The sequence below is a fragment of the Salarias fasciatus genome, chromosome 11, assembly GCF_902148845.1.
Source record: "Salarias fasciatus chromosome 11, fSalaFa1.1, whole genome shotgun sequence".
Classification (NCBI taxonomy): domain Eukaryota; kingdom Metazoa; phylum Chordata; class Actinopteri; order Blenniiformes; family Blenniidae; genus Salarias; species Salarias fasciatus.
In genome coordinates this window covers 9443849-9461015 of record NC_043755.1, presented here as the reverse complement: position 1 = coordinate 9461015, position 17167 = coordinate 9443849, and the positions used below count along the sequence as shown (strand labels likewise).

The 17167-nt window shown below is 42.0% G+C and overlaps 1 protein-coding gene across 3 annotated transcripts; it reads left to right on the top strand.

Annotated features, from left to right (window-relative positions):
• The first annotated feature begins 271 nt into the window (after positions 1-271).
• thrap3a (thyroid hormone receptor associated protein 3a) lies at positions 272-16572 on the top strand. Of its 3 annotated transcripts, none has more exons than XM_030103310.1 (11): positions 272-401; positions 4845-4989; positions 8311-9234; positions 9575-10267; positions 10364-10539; positions 11682-11793; positions 12111-12195; positions 13687-13868; positions 13992-14175; positions 14300-14443; positions 15013-16572. In XM_030103310.1, exons 2-11 carry the CDS (start codon positions 4868-4870, stop codon positions 15241-15243), a joined length of 2853 nt encoding a protein of 950 aa, XP_029959170.1. In that variant the 5' UTR covers positions 272-401; positions 4845-4867; the 3' UTR covers positions 15244-16572. The 3 variants fall into 3 exon arrangements, with proteins under 3 accessions (XP_029959170.1, XP_029959171.1, XP_029959172.1); XM_030103311.1 differs by lacking the exon at positions 272-401 and adding an exon at positions 4671-4744; XM_030103312.1 differs by lacking the exons at positions 272-401; positions 4845-4989 and adding an exon at positions 6480-6610.
• The last annotated feature ends 595 nt before the right edge of the window (positions 16573-17167 follow it).

Below are 17167 nucleotides of genomic sequence, written 5' to 3'. Positions count from 1 at the left end.
TAAAAAGTTCCAGCTCCCTTTAACACCTCCTGATAGAAGCGGGGCGGTTCGCGTGCAGCGGATCTCGCAGGAGTCACCGCAGCGCGAGGAGCGCTTCTCTCTTCGCGCGCTCACCTCGTCAGTTCGGGACTGTCGGTCCCGCTGTGACTATTTCTCGGTGATGTGCGCTGCCTGCGCCGCTGGAGGTGTTTTTTTGACGGACTGCAGTGGAGGCGGAAGGAAACATGAACCCCTGAGCATCTCGGGGCCGCCACACCTCCTCTCGCGCTCGCTCTCGACGCACTCGGCACGCGCAGCTCGGGCGCAACACACGCTCAGAAGATCCGGGAGAAATAATAATCACATTTACTCATTAAATCACACCCAATGTGAGGCGACGTCACTGAACGACTCAAAAGCTGGTAAGAGCTCGTTTTCTCTCCTTTCAAATCGTTGTATAATAACTTTGCTTTTTTGATTTATTTGGTATTTTCTTACATTTTGTTAAAAAAAAAAAAAAATAATAATAATAATGGTGTCTATAAAGACAATGATGATGGTACACTGATGACCCACTGGCTCTGCTACGCTTTCTTTTTATAAGACTTACGTGCCCGTCAGCCATATCACTTGATATTTGAGTGTAGTCTGATGCATACGTTGGCAGCCAACCCACAGCGAACATGGTTTAATGGTTGGTCATTTTCTAAAGTGCATCCTCAGACCACCACAGCACTGGGTGAGGACCTCAGGAAAATGAGCTGTTTATTTTAGCCGGTTGTGTGACTGCTGCTTTTGGTGGCGAGGCCCAATGAAAGAATGCTGGCGGTGATTACAGGTTTCACTGAGTTGTCCCTCCACCTACAGTAAACAGATGCACTCATGAGACAAGTTTTACAAAAGTAGCAAGAATGGTCTTGCTCAATGTTTCTGTAAAATGTTTTAGTTTCTTATGGTTCAGTGTGAATCTATTTCTGGAGACGCAACAAAAAAACAAGCTTGAGTAAGCTGTCCTGGATGCATCCTGTTGTGAGGCAGGATCCTGCTTGAGGTCAAACATTGACTGCACAGAAAGTACACACAAAAACAACAAAAAGGTGTGTCCTTGTATGCTGACACTTAACAGGGCACCACCGCAAAACCAATAGTCTTCACTTTTATCTATCTGAGCGACTTTGTCTGCACATTTGGACTGAATGATCCTGAAAGAGGAAGTGGTTTGAACATCAGTTGACAATCCTGCCTGTTCTCAATCCCTGACCGCTCCAAAGCACTTGAATTTAAGAAATATTTCATCATGAAAGACTGACCAGAAAGACTGACCATGAGACGTTCGTTAAAATAAATCAGTTATTTGGAGTAAAAGCCTTTAGAATCCAAGCAGATCTGTGGCCCAGCAGGACCTTATGAAGGAGACAGGTGCCACTGGTGCCAAAATGAACATAAACAACATCTAATGTCTTCTGCTTGTTATGACACTCTGAACCACAAGCAAACTAACATTAATATAATCTGTATACTGTACATGGTCAAAGTCTACTCATCATTCGCCATGCTGTTCCCAACTGACTAAAATAGAGAGGACCTTTAGCTGGTGAGCCCCCTCTTGTACACCAGAGTACCACAAATGTGGTGATGACAGACAGCTGAGAGGAATGTCAGCCTGAGGATGCCTTTTCCAGGCATAAATCGCCTCGAACGTTTCACAAAAACTACTGGCGGCTGTTTGAATGACATGGAGTTAGCAGTCAGCGCAAAGTTAGCTGCAGTTTGTGCAAGTTAAGCGGCGCTCTCGTCTGCCATTGTAGGTTATTAGCACAGGGTAAAGTTACAGGCCAATCTCTGCATGAGATCATTGTTTGTCTTTCGAGATGTGGAGCGAGACGGCCCAAGGTTCAGTAATGCCCGTTCAGACTAATCAATCAGCTCCTCTTTTATTTTTCTGTTTTCTCAGCACTGTCCGTATCCTCGTCATTCCCTCACCACCTCAGCCTGCCTGTTTGTCGTCTTGAGGGAATACTAAGAAGGACTGGCACATTTCAGTAACCAAACATTGTGCCAATAGCAGTTGCTGTGGCTTTCTGAAATAGCGAGCCGGGTGTCTCGGGGGCGCGTATAGATAGCAAATGTGATTCCAGCTGCCACTGTGGCATCCTGGCCTTAATGATAGGGAGGTTGATTGAGTGGAGCGCTCTTTGAGCTGTGTATCAAGTTGCCAGACCATTGTTGATTGAGGCTACTTTTGCAGTTACATGAAATAAACAGCTGATGAGGATTACACAGCTGTCGTTCACCACTCCAAAGGGAGTCCTAATAGTGTGTGTGTGTGTGTGTGTGTGTGTGTGTGTGTGTTAACTTTTTTCCATGTGAGATCAGCCCTGTTTAGATCAGTTACTGAAACGTGTCTGTTTTCTATGCTTCTAGGATTACTAACCTTTCCCACCATTGTTTTCTTTTCAGCTGGAAGTTGCTTTTGTACTCGCACAACTTTTTTTGCGTTGGTATTGTGTTCGTGCTGCTCTTTTTCTTCCTTTTTTTAAGCGATGTCCATTGTTGCAGGGATTACCTCTCAAACAACTCAGTGTACCTGTGATGAAATGCCATGATCAACAGTGCTGTATGTTTTATCTTACCGAGTTCTATTTAATTCCATTCATTGTTATACAGTGATTAAGGATAATGTCTGATAAATCCTGAAGTTGGAAGATCTGCTACAGTTTGTAGCTAAATCCTTGATAAGTATTAGCTGCTGTCTGGATTGTGCACCATTTGAGTGTGATACTAATCAAAAATCAAAGAAAGAAAATGGAGTAAACCAAAATCCCTTAACACACTCATATTTCCATTTTGCCTTCACGTGTGTTAGTTAGCATCTGGAACTCCAGTTCAGAGTGATTAAAGGCCGAGCCGGGCACTGCCTCCCTGGAAGGTTGAAAGCTCAGAGATTGGGCTGCCAAATGCACAATATGTGCAAACAGCTGAACAACTGAAAGACAGTTCAGAATTCAGCTTTACCAACTCATACTGTCCATGCATGCTGCAAAGAGCAGGCGCAGGTGTGTTAATGAAGCACCTGAAATGCCATGGATGACTGGAGCTCGGTGTACCAGCTTTGTGGGGAGGTTTTCACAGGTTTTGGTGAAGCCATTTCCAGCACAGATGTGTTTGTGTTAAACATTTCATTGCTGCTATTCCAATAAACGAAGAATAATCCAGTGTAATTTGCCCCCCCCCCCACAAGAGCTGCTTATAAGACCAAAGTCTTTTGTTTTATGAAGCCATAAACGAAGAAGCCATCGCAATTTGTTGATGTTACTCTTTAGCCACCCGATTCGTAGAAGGGACACATCTGATTGCTATTTTTGAAATGAGCAGAGTAAGCAAAACTCTGCTGAGGCCGGACCCTCAGGAAATTATTCGCTTATTGCCAAAAACTACAAGCTGCCAGAAATGAAGAAACTGGAAAGTTCACGGAGCGCAAGGAGGAGGTAGGGTGGGGTGGAATAGATCTATTTCAATGCTTTCCAAAATAGTAGCAAGGATGCATACTGGGACCACCGTGCGCTAGCATGCCCAGCTTTTAAGATCCCTGTCATGTGTAGTCGGCAATTTCCTCCTTGCAAAGTCCCTGAAGATGACTCCCATAATGAAAGATCAATGATATGATCCCGTGAATTTACTGCACTCTGTGGATCGTATGTCACAGATAATGCCTGGTGGACCTTGGGAAGAACCTGACGCCCCTGCTAAAGCGCCGTATCAGTGTGATTGTGAGACCTTTAGAGTGAAAAACTACCATGACGGTTGTTTGCACAGAGCGTTCAATCCAAAAAGTAAATCTTTCTGGTGGCAGTTTCAGAACAGATCATTAACCACAAGCAAATATTATATGCTAACATAGCTGCAGAGGAAATAAGTCACATTCCCATCAGTCTGTTAGGATAATATTTGGTTTAAATATTTAACTTTCGACCAGGTTTAACAGTTACTTCACTTTACAATCAAATTTGATGAGACGAAAACAATCAAGCAACTGTGAGATTAGCTCACTTTGAAATTCCAGTTTTGTTTAATGTAACCTAAATTAAAAAAAAAGAGAGAGACGTTGATCAGTTTAAGGTGTTTACCTAAACAGCTTTAATTACTGGGTTTAAACAGTGAGTTTATTGGGTGTATCTGTGAAACAGCCTTTAAACAGTTATATTAACATTGTTGGTCATGCTGTAAAGGATTTGTACTGAAATTGAGCAGTTTTAGATAAAGATTCTAAAATATACACTATATATATTTATCTATGGTCAAAATAAATGCGGGGATGGCACCAGGAAATTTAAAGAAAAGAAAAAGATATCCAAGACTTTCAATGTGTTCTTGACGTTCTCTGGTGAAATCATACACACATTTTACTGCATTAAACTTATTGACTGTTACTGTGCCACTCTGGACAGAACACAGACAACGGCGAAGTATTGTTCTGAATGAGGTTAAAGCACAAGAGGTCAGGTGGGCAATGGAAGACAGCCCTCTATGCAAATGATAGGTGACTAAATAAAACTGCTTATGTTTGGATGACCTGCGCCGCCACACATCGCCTTCTTCTATTTTCACAGCTGTTGTGTTTCCTCACTTCGCGTTGGCACTAACGCCGCTTTTGAAGCACATCTCGAGGTCTTTATCTTGGTTGGATTAAAGTTTTTTTTTTACCGTACCTTTTGTATTCCACGAAGTTCTGAGCTGCGGCTTTTATAGAATTAGATTTTCTTACGTGAGTCGTTCATTTAGCCGTTCACTCTGACTCCACTTTTCTTTTTTCGACACACAGCCTGTTCTCATACCCTGGTTTTTCTACACTTTTGTGTACACAGTGTGAGGTGGGCTCAATGCAGTGATGTCCAGAGCCACGAAATCCGCCTCCAGGTCTCGGAGCCGATCGAGATCCAGATCAAGGTCCCGCTCGTCCTCCCGCTCCAGGAGTCGCTCCAGGTCCCGGTCCAGGAAACGCCGCTACTGGTGAGGATCACCGTCCCTTCAGAGCCTCTGCACTGTGTTGATGCTGTAGCCATGATCAGCTACATACGATTTCTTTACATTCCCTCTATGAATGGAAACGTGGATTTTTATTTAATGATCAGGAAAATAAGAATCTGAACATGTGTTTAATGTGTTACATATGAATGAAGAAATAGATCATTTGGCATATTGCTTCACGGGTCTGAATGACAGCGTTGTCACGGTATGATAAACTAGCAGCAGGTGCAGCAGGTCAAGTGCTGCCTCATTATGCACAGACGTCAACACGGATAATCCCAGGATATCGTGATGCCCCTTTTCACTCAATTAGTAAACCTAAACTAATCTTGAAGGATTTACAATGCAATGTGCATTTCAATGTTGATTATGCTAATATGTAGACACACGCACACACACAGAAAAATAGTTCAATAGTCAAAAAGTAGTTCTGTTATGATGTTATAATAGTGTTTTCTTAGTTTCTTCTCCATATCTGTTGTCCTCTGCAAGGTCTTGACCTGGACTTTATGAGTTCAGCTCTCATATGAATAGATAAAGCTGGTGAAGCATATTAATGGCTTTGAGATTTATCCAAATCCTGAAGTTGGCGGCTGTACTCAAGAGGAAATTGATGTTTGAGAAGGAGTTCAGCAGCCGGTTAGTGAATTTCACAAAGTCAGGGCATATTATTGTTGTGCAGTTTTTATTAAATGGGAAAATATCGACCTTTACCTCAGTGACATATGTAAATATTTTATCATGGCGTTCATCATGAGTTGTTGTTTGTTTCTTTGCTGGAGCCAGCCTGTCCTGGCTGAAGGGTCATATGCTAACTATGTAGTAGTGAATTTGGATAAAACAGTGTGGCTTCTGTCTGATTCCTTTGTTGCTGCTGACAGAGTCATTGTGGCATGGCAATAAAATAGTGGGGTGGCTTATTTCCTGGCAGTGTTGCAGCGTATATTAAAATCAGCATTAAAGACGGGACATGGAAGGAATATCAGGGTTTAATCTTCCTGCACTCACCTTGCATGTGTGCAAATGGATTTGTGGTAATGCAAACTAGAGCAGGAATAGCACTAAATGCACACACACACTTGGATTTGTAGAATAAACAGAACAATAATAATACACACACATGAAGCACTGCTTTTGTTTTGTATTGTTAAATTTGTTAAATCTTTTCCAGTATAATTAGGGTTTGGAGATTTTTCAATGAGCACATGACATTGGCTGCTGTGTAATAAATTATCTGTTGTCACGTCGGCAGTAAAAAAGTGAGCGGTAAATGTTCAGTCGCTTCAGCTGGAAGGCGAATAAGATTGAAATGCTCATATCTGCAGTATTATGGTTAATCAGAATAGTGATCTGTGTTTTCAAAATCTGTAATGAAACTTAAATCCAGTTGCAAAGTCTCTGAAATTGGCAGGCAGAGAGTGAAAGGATTCAGGGAGAGTTTTTTTTCTCTTCCCTCTCCCTCTTATGGTCCATGTGACTCCCCGCTCCACCAGAGCTGGCCAGAGTAGATGCAGTGTCTGTAGCTCGCACATGAGAGTGTGCAGTGCTGCTCAGTGCGCTGCTGTCTTTAATCACTCTGTACGCCAATGAAAACACACAGTAGGTAAGTTACGGTACTTTTTTTTCTAAAAATAGTTAAAGTAGCTTTATAAAAATGTTTGCATGCAATTTGCTCTGGTAATTTAAAACTTTGTTCTGGAGTGATTTGGTGTATTGTGGAGATTGTGCATGCATTTGCAGTTTTATTAATGCACTGCAATTTTCTGTAAAGGATTTATATGTTGCTATGACTTTGATGGAAAGTGTGAGTTGTGTCTAGTCAGTGGAGTTACGCAAACTTTGCCGGAGATGCAGTAGTTGAATAAGTACTCGCACAGCACAGCTACCATGACGTCTATTCAAAGTTCAACACGTTGAGTCTCAAATTCGGCAGCGGATCGTTTCAGTCGATGACTTGAAAGTGCTTCCGAAGAGCATGTTAGAGCTATTAAGCCTAATTTGAGGAAGAGAAGGACATACTGTGTCATGGTTATAGTTTGAACATTGTGTTAAATGCTTTTGAGTCTTGCAGAAGGTTTTTTTCCCCCCCTACAGTAGTACCGCAGAGACACCATGTGGACTAGTGTGACCCTGCAGCCAGGCCTGAGCTGCACTGTGAACACTCCTTTGAGGGCTTTTTACTTGACATGGAAACACACGTCATAGACTAACACATGTTTTGCCAGTTCTGGCTGATCTACGGCTGGTAGATGTAACTGCGCTTCAATATGTTAAAGCGTTTTACAGCATGCATGTCTTTCCCATATACCGTTCTGGTTGTTTAAACGTCTGGAGCCTCCAACATGTCTGTTCAGCCGGAGTGTCATTCGATGCTCTGTGCCAGGTGTGGACGTTTAATTTTCCCGAGGGGGGCGGGGGCTCACGAGAAACTAGGACATGATCAGCTGCTGTTCCTGCTCTGCATCACTCAGGTGCTTGTACTTCTGTGTTTTTGTGATGATTTGAATTGTGATCCTTCAAGAGCACCGAAGAAGAATAAAGGTAAACCTTCAAACATGAACTACATACACTTTGCAGGGTGGTCAGTGACAGCCAGAGGTCCACCTGCGACAGGTTGGCGACTTATGGTTATGTTACTATGGTCCTTAAAAAAAAAAATTAAAAAATGAAAAGTCAAGCTCCTATACTGTGAACATGCTTTCTATCACCAGCACATACATGCATCTACAGTACACTATGTTTAAAGCGTAGATGTTTTAGAAAGTGCTGTGTTGAACTGTTACAACATTGAAAGGCTGTGTCTAAATAACACTAATAATTTTAAAAATCTTTATTTTCCAACTATGTACACATTTTTTCTGCCTCGTCTTCTATAGCTCCTCAGATTTTTCAGAACTTTTGGCCTTGCATGAGATTTACTGATCATAGCTGCCCAAAAGCATGAAAAAAGACACAATAAAACAAAATGTCAGATTGATTTATCTCTGTAAAACCACTTTTCAAAAAAAGTAAACATGTTTATGATTGGATATTAACTGTTTGAACTGTGCTCACATAGCCAATTCTCTTTACCAGGTACTGTACAGATGGTCTTTTCTGTTTGTGTCTAGTCACGAAATACAGAAACATTTTTGCTTCATTTTGTTTGTCGTTGACACTTTATGGTTGTAATATATCATAAAACAGTCTGCAGTTTGGTTTAGGGGCTGGAATCTCAGTGAAATTTTCTTTATTTTAACTTGTATCACTTAATCATTCATAATTAACCCAGCTCATTTCTGCATCACTTTCATTTTGTCCTAGCTCGAGGTCTCGGTCAAGGTCAAGGTCACGTTCAAGATCCCATTCTCCATCTTATAACCGGGAGAAGAAATACCCGAGGGGATACCAGAACAACCGGGAGTACCGGGGCTACCACCGCGGCTTCCGGAGGCCCTACAACTTCAGGGGCCGGGGGCGAGGCTACTTCCCCCGTGGACGCTACCAGCGTGGTGGTGGTGGCGGCGGTGGAGGTAGAGGCGGGGGCGGCGGATACAACAACAACAACCACCAAAACTATCGCTCCAACTGGAAGAATTACAAGCAAAACCCTCAAAAGCAACAGCACCAGCAGCAAAACAATTCACGAGGACGGTCACATAACGTGCAGAAGCGCTCAGGAAGCCCTCCCCATGGCCACCCACAGCACTCCGACCGGTCCTCCAGCCCTCTGTCCAGACACTCGCAGCAGTCTTCCTCCTCGTCACACTCCTCCTCCCCTCCGAAATGCAGACCGGCCTTGCCGCTGGCCAGCCCGAACTCCAAGGATGCGAAAGAGGAGCAATTTGCCTCCAAGGAGGTCCAGAAGGGTGGAGGGGGAGACGAGGAGCCGGCGGAGCGTGCTGGGTTGTTGGCAGGAGAAGCCAGAGAGGGAGCAGGCGGCGGGAAGACGGAGGGGAGCTGGCAGGGCCTGGCCGACTACAGCGGCAGTCTAAAGAAAAACAGCCCTGTGGTCAGCGCCGCCGTTACTGTCGGTCAGAACAGCCCCAACACTTCCCAGGCCAACCCTGCTAAGGTCATAAATGACACAGGCAATGGCGCCCCCGCGTGGCAGACGGGCTGTAGTTCATCTGCAACAAAGTCAGCCCCACATGAAGGTCTGAATCCGATGCTCTCCAGCTTTGACTTCTTCTCCAATGAGGAATATCTGGATGGAGATAAAGCTGCGATCTCCATCGCCTTCAGGAAGTAAGGCCAATTTCACTCTTAATACCAGCTTTGTGTTAGCAATAAAACACTGATTTTGTTGATATTTCATCTGGCATGGCTTGATTTTTTGAGTTTTTATTGGTTTTGCAAACTTTGAGTGGCTGTGATTCTAACTGAAACAAGATTTAGGGATTCAGTAGTGATTAAAAAATATGAGCTTTCTGAAAACAACATTCCATTTTTTTCTAAGTATGTTGTGTCTTATTTTCATAACTAAAGTCCAGTGCTTGTTATTTTTAATCATTCTTGAAAATCCCAGTTTAATTCGATGTTCTGTCAGCGAGACACAGTTCTTCATCTCTTTTTTCTCCATATTTAGGTTTCTGGAGGAGCAAAACAAAAAAGCTAAATCTGCTCGGGAAAATTGCAAGAACACAGAGGCTAATGCTGTGGAAGCAGAACAAGGAAAAGTAAATGGCAAAACCTCTACGGTTACTTCTGAGTCGTTATCAAGAAAACGCAAAGAAGACGACGACGGCGAGGTGTCTCTGAGCAGCTTTCTGAAAGCTTCTCCTTTTCTGTCTGCTGATGTGGAGGAAGAGGAAGAGATAATCGTCAAGCCACCGTCAAAGTCCCTCCACAAAGACTGGCACAATGGGGACGAGTCCTCTAAGCCAAAGACTAAGGTCACCCATTCAGCCCGAGAACTGTTTGAAGAATGCTTTGGCAAGTGGCAGAATGCGACCTTCTCACAGTTTGCTAACAGCGACCTTGACGCCATAGCGGAGGAGATATACCGCAGCGGGAAGCAGGATAAAGCTGTGGCCATCGCTGCTGCTCTCGCTAAGAGGGAATTCACAGTGAAATATGACGAACTGTCCTCAGACACCAGCTGTAAAGAAAGGAAGATGTTAAAATCTCCCTCTATCGCATCTTCAGCTTTACCGCCGAGGAGAAACTCTGACAGAGAAATGTTTCTGGTCAGGGGCGAGGACCCGCCTCTCGCGCCCTCGAGAAAACAGGAAACAAAAGTTAATGTCAGAATGGATCTCTTCGGAGATGGCCTTTTAAGGTGAGAACAGCAGCGTCGATAATCCTTGTTTGAATGTCTTCATATTTTAGCTTGTAGGTACTTTAAGTAAGAACTTTTTTGTTGTTGTCGTTTCAGCTCTTCTGATATTTTAGCCGAAGAGCGACAGTTGTCTCAGGATCTGGTGCAGGCCTCAAAGAAGGATCAGGAGTTCCGCTCCATCTTTCAGCATGTTCAGGCCGCTCCCCCGCTACAGAGGTGTCCCTCTGAACTGTTTGCTCAGCACATTGTTGCCATTGTTCACCACATCAAAGGTGAGCTACCTCCGAGTACGACCTCGCATGAACACATATATTCAGTAACGAAACATTTAATTAGCTTTCAAATTAACCTTCAGCCAGAGGCAACATCACCACCATCATGTTCATTGAAACTAATATCATCCACAAGGTGCAAATCTGTTTTTGACTTCACTGGGAAGAAATGCCTTGAAAAACAAATTTACACTGAAACAAAAATACAGCATCTCAGCTGTTTCAGAAGATAATACTTTGCAACACTGGAAATGAGTGGAACAAATGTCATCTACAATTTCAAATGGAATTTTACAGTTTTATGTTGTACTTGAAATTGAAACTGAAAGTTACATGAAAATGCATTCAGTTCTTGAATTAATTCGAGCTCTCCTGACATTCCTCACCAGGAAACACGTTAAGATCGGGTTGAACAAGATATCACAAAAATGTTTTGTTATTGCAAAATACTGATTGCAGTGCAATGAACTGTCAGTCAATGTACTGAGTATTTATGCTCAGCAAAAATGTACATCCGATGGAGATGGACATCAACTGGAGCCTTATTGCCCCAAAAGCCCACCCACAAGGTTGATGTGAGTGTTGAGAAAGTGGTGGAGAAAGCTTAGTGCCAAAGTGGAAAGGAAAAGGAAAAGGACTCAGGACCTGCGGGCATGACGTTGTCAAGTGAACACAGTAAACGTCCTCGGCATCCTTTACCGTTGGTGTTACATGACAGGAACATTTCAGGTCCCTCTAAACAGGATCCCATTCAGCTTCATTTACATGAGGGCAAGTTAGGCTCACCTCAAAGTTAGGCTAGCCTCAAATTCATGTTTCTGGGCTGTGGGGAAAAATTGCATGCATCCGTGTGGATCAGCAAGCCTAGACTTGAACCTGGGAGATTCTCACTATGAGCTGAGAGAGTGAGCCACTATACCACTTTGCCATCATAATTCAGTTTAAGTTCACCCAAATCACCCTTGATACAAAGTTCAAATTTCACTATCAGATTATGCTGTTTAACTTCAGTTTCCTGAATATTCTCATTTCCTGGTCGCACATGATTCATTCCATACAGTAGTTTCAGTGAGTTACAAAAACCCAAATAACCGGATCCTGAAATAACCATAACCTGGATTTTCTACCATCTACCTCGACAGCTCAGCACTTTCCATCTTCAGGCATGACTCTAAACGAGCGATTCACCTTGTACCAAAGACAAGCTGCAGAGAAGGAAATGATGAAGCCCAGAAAAAGCCCAGAGATACACAGGTAGAGTCGCCTATTGAGTGACCCTCTTACCCTCAGTGTGCTGTGGCTTCACCTCCTCTTTTAACAGCTTTCAGGTATTTCTTTCACCTTTCCTACCTGATCATCAACACACTGTCTTGGCTATTTTTTATTTATTTTTTGGTTTTGTTTTCATGCTTGGTGGAGGTCACTCTTCTTCTCCCAGCCATGTTTCTTTTCTTATTTTTCTGTTTTGTTGTTGTTGCCCTCTCAGGGTTTACGTTGTGTTTTGGCACCACCACTCGGGTTCAGCAACTGTCCTTAAATTTCCTTGCCTTAACTGTGTTTCTCTCCAACAGGCGAATTGATGTTTCACCAAGTGCTTTTAAGAAACACTCTCAACTTTTTGAGGCGATGAAAAGCTCAGAGGATGGCACTTACAAGGTGACTGATCATTTTGCAGTATGACGTATGTTGGGGAAAAAAAAAAAAAAAAAGCAAACAACAGCAAATGAACAAGTGAGCCAGATGCCTTTAGACTGCACTCTCTGAAAGCCCGTGGCTTTCCTGTGAGGTGGAGATGCTGTGAAGTCTGAGAAATGCAAAATGCAAAATGAGGCTCTTTGACTTTGTTGTTTGTTAAATCGCCTCACACAATGGTTGTATTGCGGGCACAAGCCTGACCAAGGCTAATGAATCAAATAAGGTCAGAAACGGATACCTCTGTGCCAAAGCTGTGCAAAGGACTCTAAGCAATCACCTTCGTAAGTATTCCTTTAAAACATCAGGAACGGAAATAACAACAGCAAGCACTTCATGCAACTGTGCTTACATTTACATGCTGTGTACACATTCGTAGTGTTTTTTTAATTGATGCTCATGGATATGCAGAGGTGCACTTAAACTGGCATGAAGAATTTGTATATTTCTCAAAGCATGCGTCCAGAGGTTTTGGAGTGCATTTCTTCTTCCTTACGCTGTTAGTTGACAATAAGGTTGCTCAAAATGAAGCAAAAGGCGCATTAATGTTGCAGAGCATTGCAGTGAAGATATGAATCGCGATAAATAAAAATATATAAGTAGATCATAAACTGTCTCTGTACTTTGAGATTTGTATTTCCAAATAACAAGGTTCCTTCCTCTCATTTTCATTTACATCAGCTGAAACTGAGCCTTTTTTTTCTTCTTGATTTCTTCAGAATTCTATCTTATGGCCTCCAAGAATATAAAATAATTTTGACTGTCAATCCAGTCGAGATTATTGTTACTTAATTCCACAATTTTTGGTGCATGAAAAGTGAATTTATTGGAGTTCAATCAGTCTTTTGATTGTCAGTGTATTGAGCATGTTGCTATTGTGATAACTATACATTTCAAATATATTGTGCAGCCCTTAACTGTAACATCAATATTAGAAATCAATCACCCTAAAAAAAATGTTTAATGCATTGATGCTGTTTGTTGGAGCCTAGATGATTCAGTGGATTCCTGAAATTTCCCACAAACACGTATAAACACCATTAAAGCGATCTTTAAAGACACACTGTTTAGATATCCATCCATGCAGCAACACATTGGCCAACTGTGATCGACTGTTTGACACATTATATTGTTCAGTTTGATTTCGATCCTGCATTTAAATTGCTTTCTAAATACTAAAAGAAATCACTCTCAAAACGCGCTCTGGTGAATAGTTCAGATGTTTCGTAAAACTACTGGTTTGGCCCTTTAAGTACACTGGAAAATCCACTCCAGAATGGCTTTAATGGTTTTATTCATGCCAGCTGGCTGTAACCTGTTTTTTTTCCCCCCTTTCTTTTTCCACGGATCTCACTATATAGCTAACAAACCAGCTTGGCTGAGAGCAGACTGATAGCATCTACATGCTAATCCAAAGTCTGTCCACGACGTTGTCTTCTGTTTTGATTTGCTCAGGACGGCGGGGAAAAACTTAAAGGTGACCCCACGGACCTCCGCCTGGATATTGAGCGCCGCAAAAAGTATTCTACCCATGACAGAGATCACAATCAGGATGGAGGAAGAGATATGGGAGAGTCCCTGAATTCTAGCAGGGAGAGATCTGTGGAGAGGCTTTCTAAGCACCGCAAGAAGTCCAAGTACGTGCTACTGCCCTCTGCTTCAGTGTGTCAGTCTGAATATTTACAATAATTCTGCTCCTATACCTCGCCCTGTGGAGAGCTGAATTGAAAGAAATGTGCGTCTTCATTTGCCTTTTGCAGAAAAAGTAAGAACAAGCGCTCTCGCTCCAGTTCGTCCTCCTCTTCCTCGTCCTCTAAGTCTCAGAAGGAGGAAGATATGCCTCGCGAAAGGTCCAACCCCAAAGACGAAAGCTGTAACAGGGTCCGAATGGGCCAAAGAGAGTCACCAGGAGACGTGGAGACAGGACGGCCTCGAGGAGGATTTGTGAGTTTTCATGGGAACCACGCAATGAAGCCTGAATGTGTATTTGATTTCCATCATTTCTTTTTGATCAGTGACATGTTCTCAATATCAGTTTCTTGTCAATAATTTTTTTTTATAATTTCAGCAAGTAAGAATTCGTGGGAGAGGCTGGAACAGAGGAAATTATCAAGGAAACAGTTCAAACAGTAATGCTGTAAACGTGGCAGTGCAGCAAAAAAATGAAGACTGGAACCCCGAATACACTCCCAAGAGCAAAAAGTACTACCTGGTGAGGCTGCTCGCTCTTCTCTTCATCAATGCCTCCTTATCTTCAACTCCCATTATTTATTAGTCTTACTTATTCTTATAATAGACTGTATTTTTTAAAATAAAAGTCAACAGAGGGCTTACATCCTGTCATAGATATATATATATATATATATATATATATATATATATATATATATATATATATATATATATATATATATATATGTATGTATATCAGTGCAACAATCCGAACTCTTAATATTTCTCTATATGTTACTGTGAACGTCACCGGCTCTTCCTAGATACAGCAGAGGGCTGTGAATGAACTGTGTACAGTTAAAGAGGAAACGTCACGATACAACTGACTGCACTCAGTTCTGCATGTCACTGTAGCTCTCTGCTGTACAAACGGTAACGACCAATCGGAAGAAAACCAATACAAAGAATGAGAAGTTTATTTCAGACAGATTTTTCTATGTTTACGCAGTAATTTGGTGAGCTCTGGGCTTGTGAAAATGTGGCGGTATACATAAATCACTCCCTCATTTTCATTTAAATCTTTGTCTTTGCAACCTGCTGAATTTTCAGCACGACGACAGAGACGAGTCGGAGTGCAAGTGGATGGATAATCGAGGGCGAGGACGGGGGGGCTTGGCGCGCGGGAGGGCTCGATTCATCATCCGCAAAGCCACGGGAGCATCCAACGGCAACAGCCTCAAGTGGGCCCTCGATACGTTCCCCGCCAGCGAGGAGCTGCGCCGCCCACGTGAGGAGGAGGCAGACCAGGACCACAAAGGAGCTGAACTGAACGGAACTTGAGAATGTTGGAAAAAAATCATTTAACTTCTCACGTTTGTTACCATGTGATCTGACTCAGTGATGTCTTCCACCTCCGTGGGTTGAACAATGCAGATTTAACTCTTTCATTTCTTCGTTACCGCTTTGAAAACTTTGATGCTTTTCTTTTCTTTTTCGGCGTGGGGATACTCACTTTGATCTGACACAAGCATTTCCTACATCAGGCTACAAATTGTGATTGGTAGAAGCACTGTTTAGGGGTGAATTGATGTTTCTTTTATTGGGGAAAAAAAAAAAGGTTTTATGTGTACATTTATGTGCTTTACTTGGTAAACGGATTTTTCTCAGATAGCAGTTTGGTAATCATACATTTTTGTGTTTCGGAAGTTAGTGAATGAATGGTTTCATATTAAATTTGCGTCAAAAAAAAAGTGCACAATTGCAAAATGTTTATATGAGCGTGTGGCTTTCACTTGAGAAAACAGAGAATAAGATTACAAGATGCATTACTGTTTAAATACTGGCTTCATGTTTAGCTCTGTCTTTCTTAGATTAGGTTCGATAGCAATAAGCACACTGTATCGTACATGATGACGATGTGAAACATCACTCCACATGACCGTGACCTGTCAATGGGACCAAACTGTACAGGGTCAAAGGTTGCGCCGACATGGTTTGTTATTGCATCGCGTCCAGCCAGTTTACAATACAAGCTGGGGGCTCATCCAACCGTCCGCGGCCAACTACCTGTACACATGTTCACATGTTTTGCTGTCAGATTTCTGTCCTTAACAGGAGCTTTTGCGTGATCTGGGATACCACTTCATTGTATAATATTGACAGTGACTGGACTTTCAGCCTCCAGAGACATTCATGGTAGTTTTTGTACCTGTTTAGGCAGGACTGTGACTTTGATTGTAATGGAGAAAAAAAAAATTGTTTCTGTTGTTTTTATTGCAAACCTTTCTCCAGTGGATATTTTATTAGCGATGTAAATTGTGTGCAACGGTGTCAATATAGAGATGAAAATGGTCTGAAGTTGGAACACAGAACAATTTCTATCAGTAAATTTTGGAAAGATAATTTTTTTTTTCATTGAATATCATGATATAATCCGGACAACCTCAGGCTTATTTTTGGCAAACTTCTCATGCAACCAAAAACAACATTGGTGTGCCTTTCACTGCTGTGCCGTGCACTGGTCTTACTTGTACAATGCAGGCCTACAGGTTGAGATTTACAAGAATTGTTTAAGGCTGTTTTCTTAGAAAAAAAATCTTTTTTAAAAATAGTTGTCACTGTTTTTTTTTCTTCCTTAGAGACTGTAAAATTAAAGAAACACTGATTCCATATATGTGTCTTTATTTCCAGCTGTGATACGGGTTTATGATTTGCAAACAGATCCTAAAGGAATGCTTTTACTTGTGTCCCCTGTTCAACCCCATAATGCAAAGATAAGTTAAACCAAGCTTTGATATTTGTCTACAACCGGACAACTACCAAATATCACAGTACAACAAACACATCTAGTCCATGTAGAGAATGCACACCTATAAATCTATAACTTTATGTTAATGCTTGTGTTGAATAACCTCATATTCTTGACAACACACTGTTGGAAATTAAACAAACTCAACAAAGGACACAAGTTGTGCAAATTAACTGCTCAAATAATAAAATCTTCAAAGGCTCAACCTTGGTCCATTAGGGGAAAAAAAAAAAAAAAAAACCCAAAACACCTGCCTTGCAAACACTGAGATAAGCCATAGTGTGTGTGTGTGTGTGTGTGTGTGTGTGTGTGTGTGTGTGTGTGTGTGTGTGTAAACATGCGGATTTCTGCAAAATACAGGATATGTCTATTTGGTAAGTAAAAGCACTGATGAGTACATTAAACATGCCGTAGGTTAATTTAGGAATGAGGATATGAAGATAAATGTGGAATAGA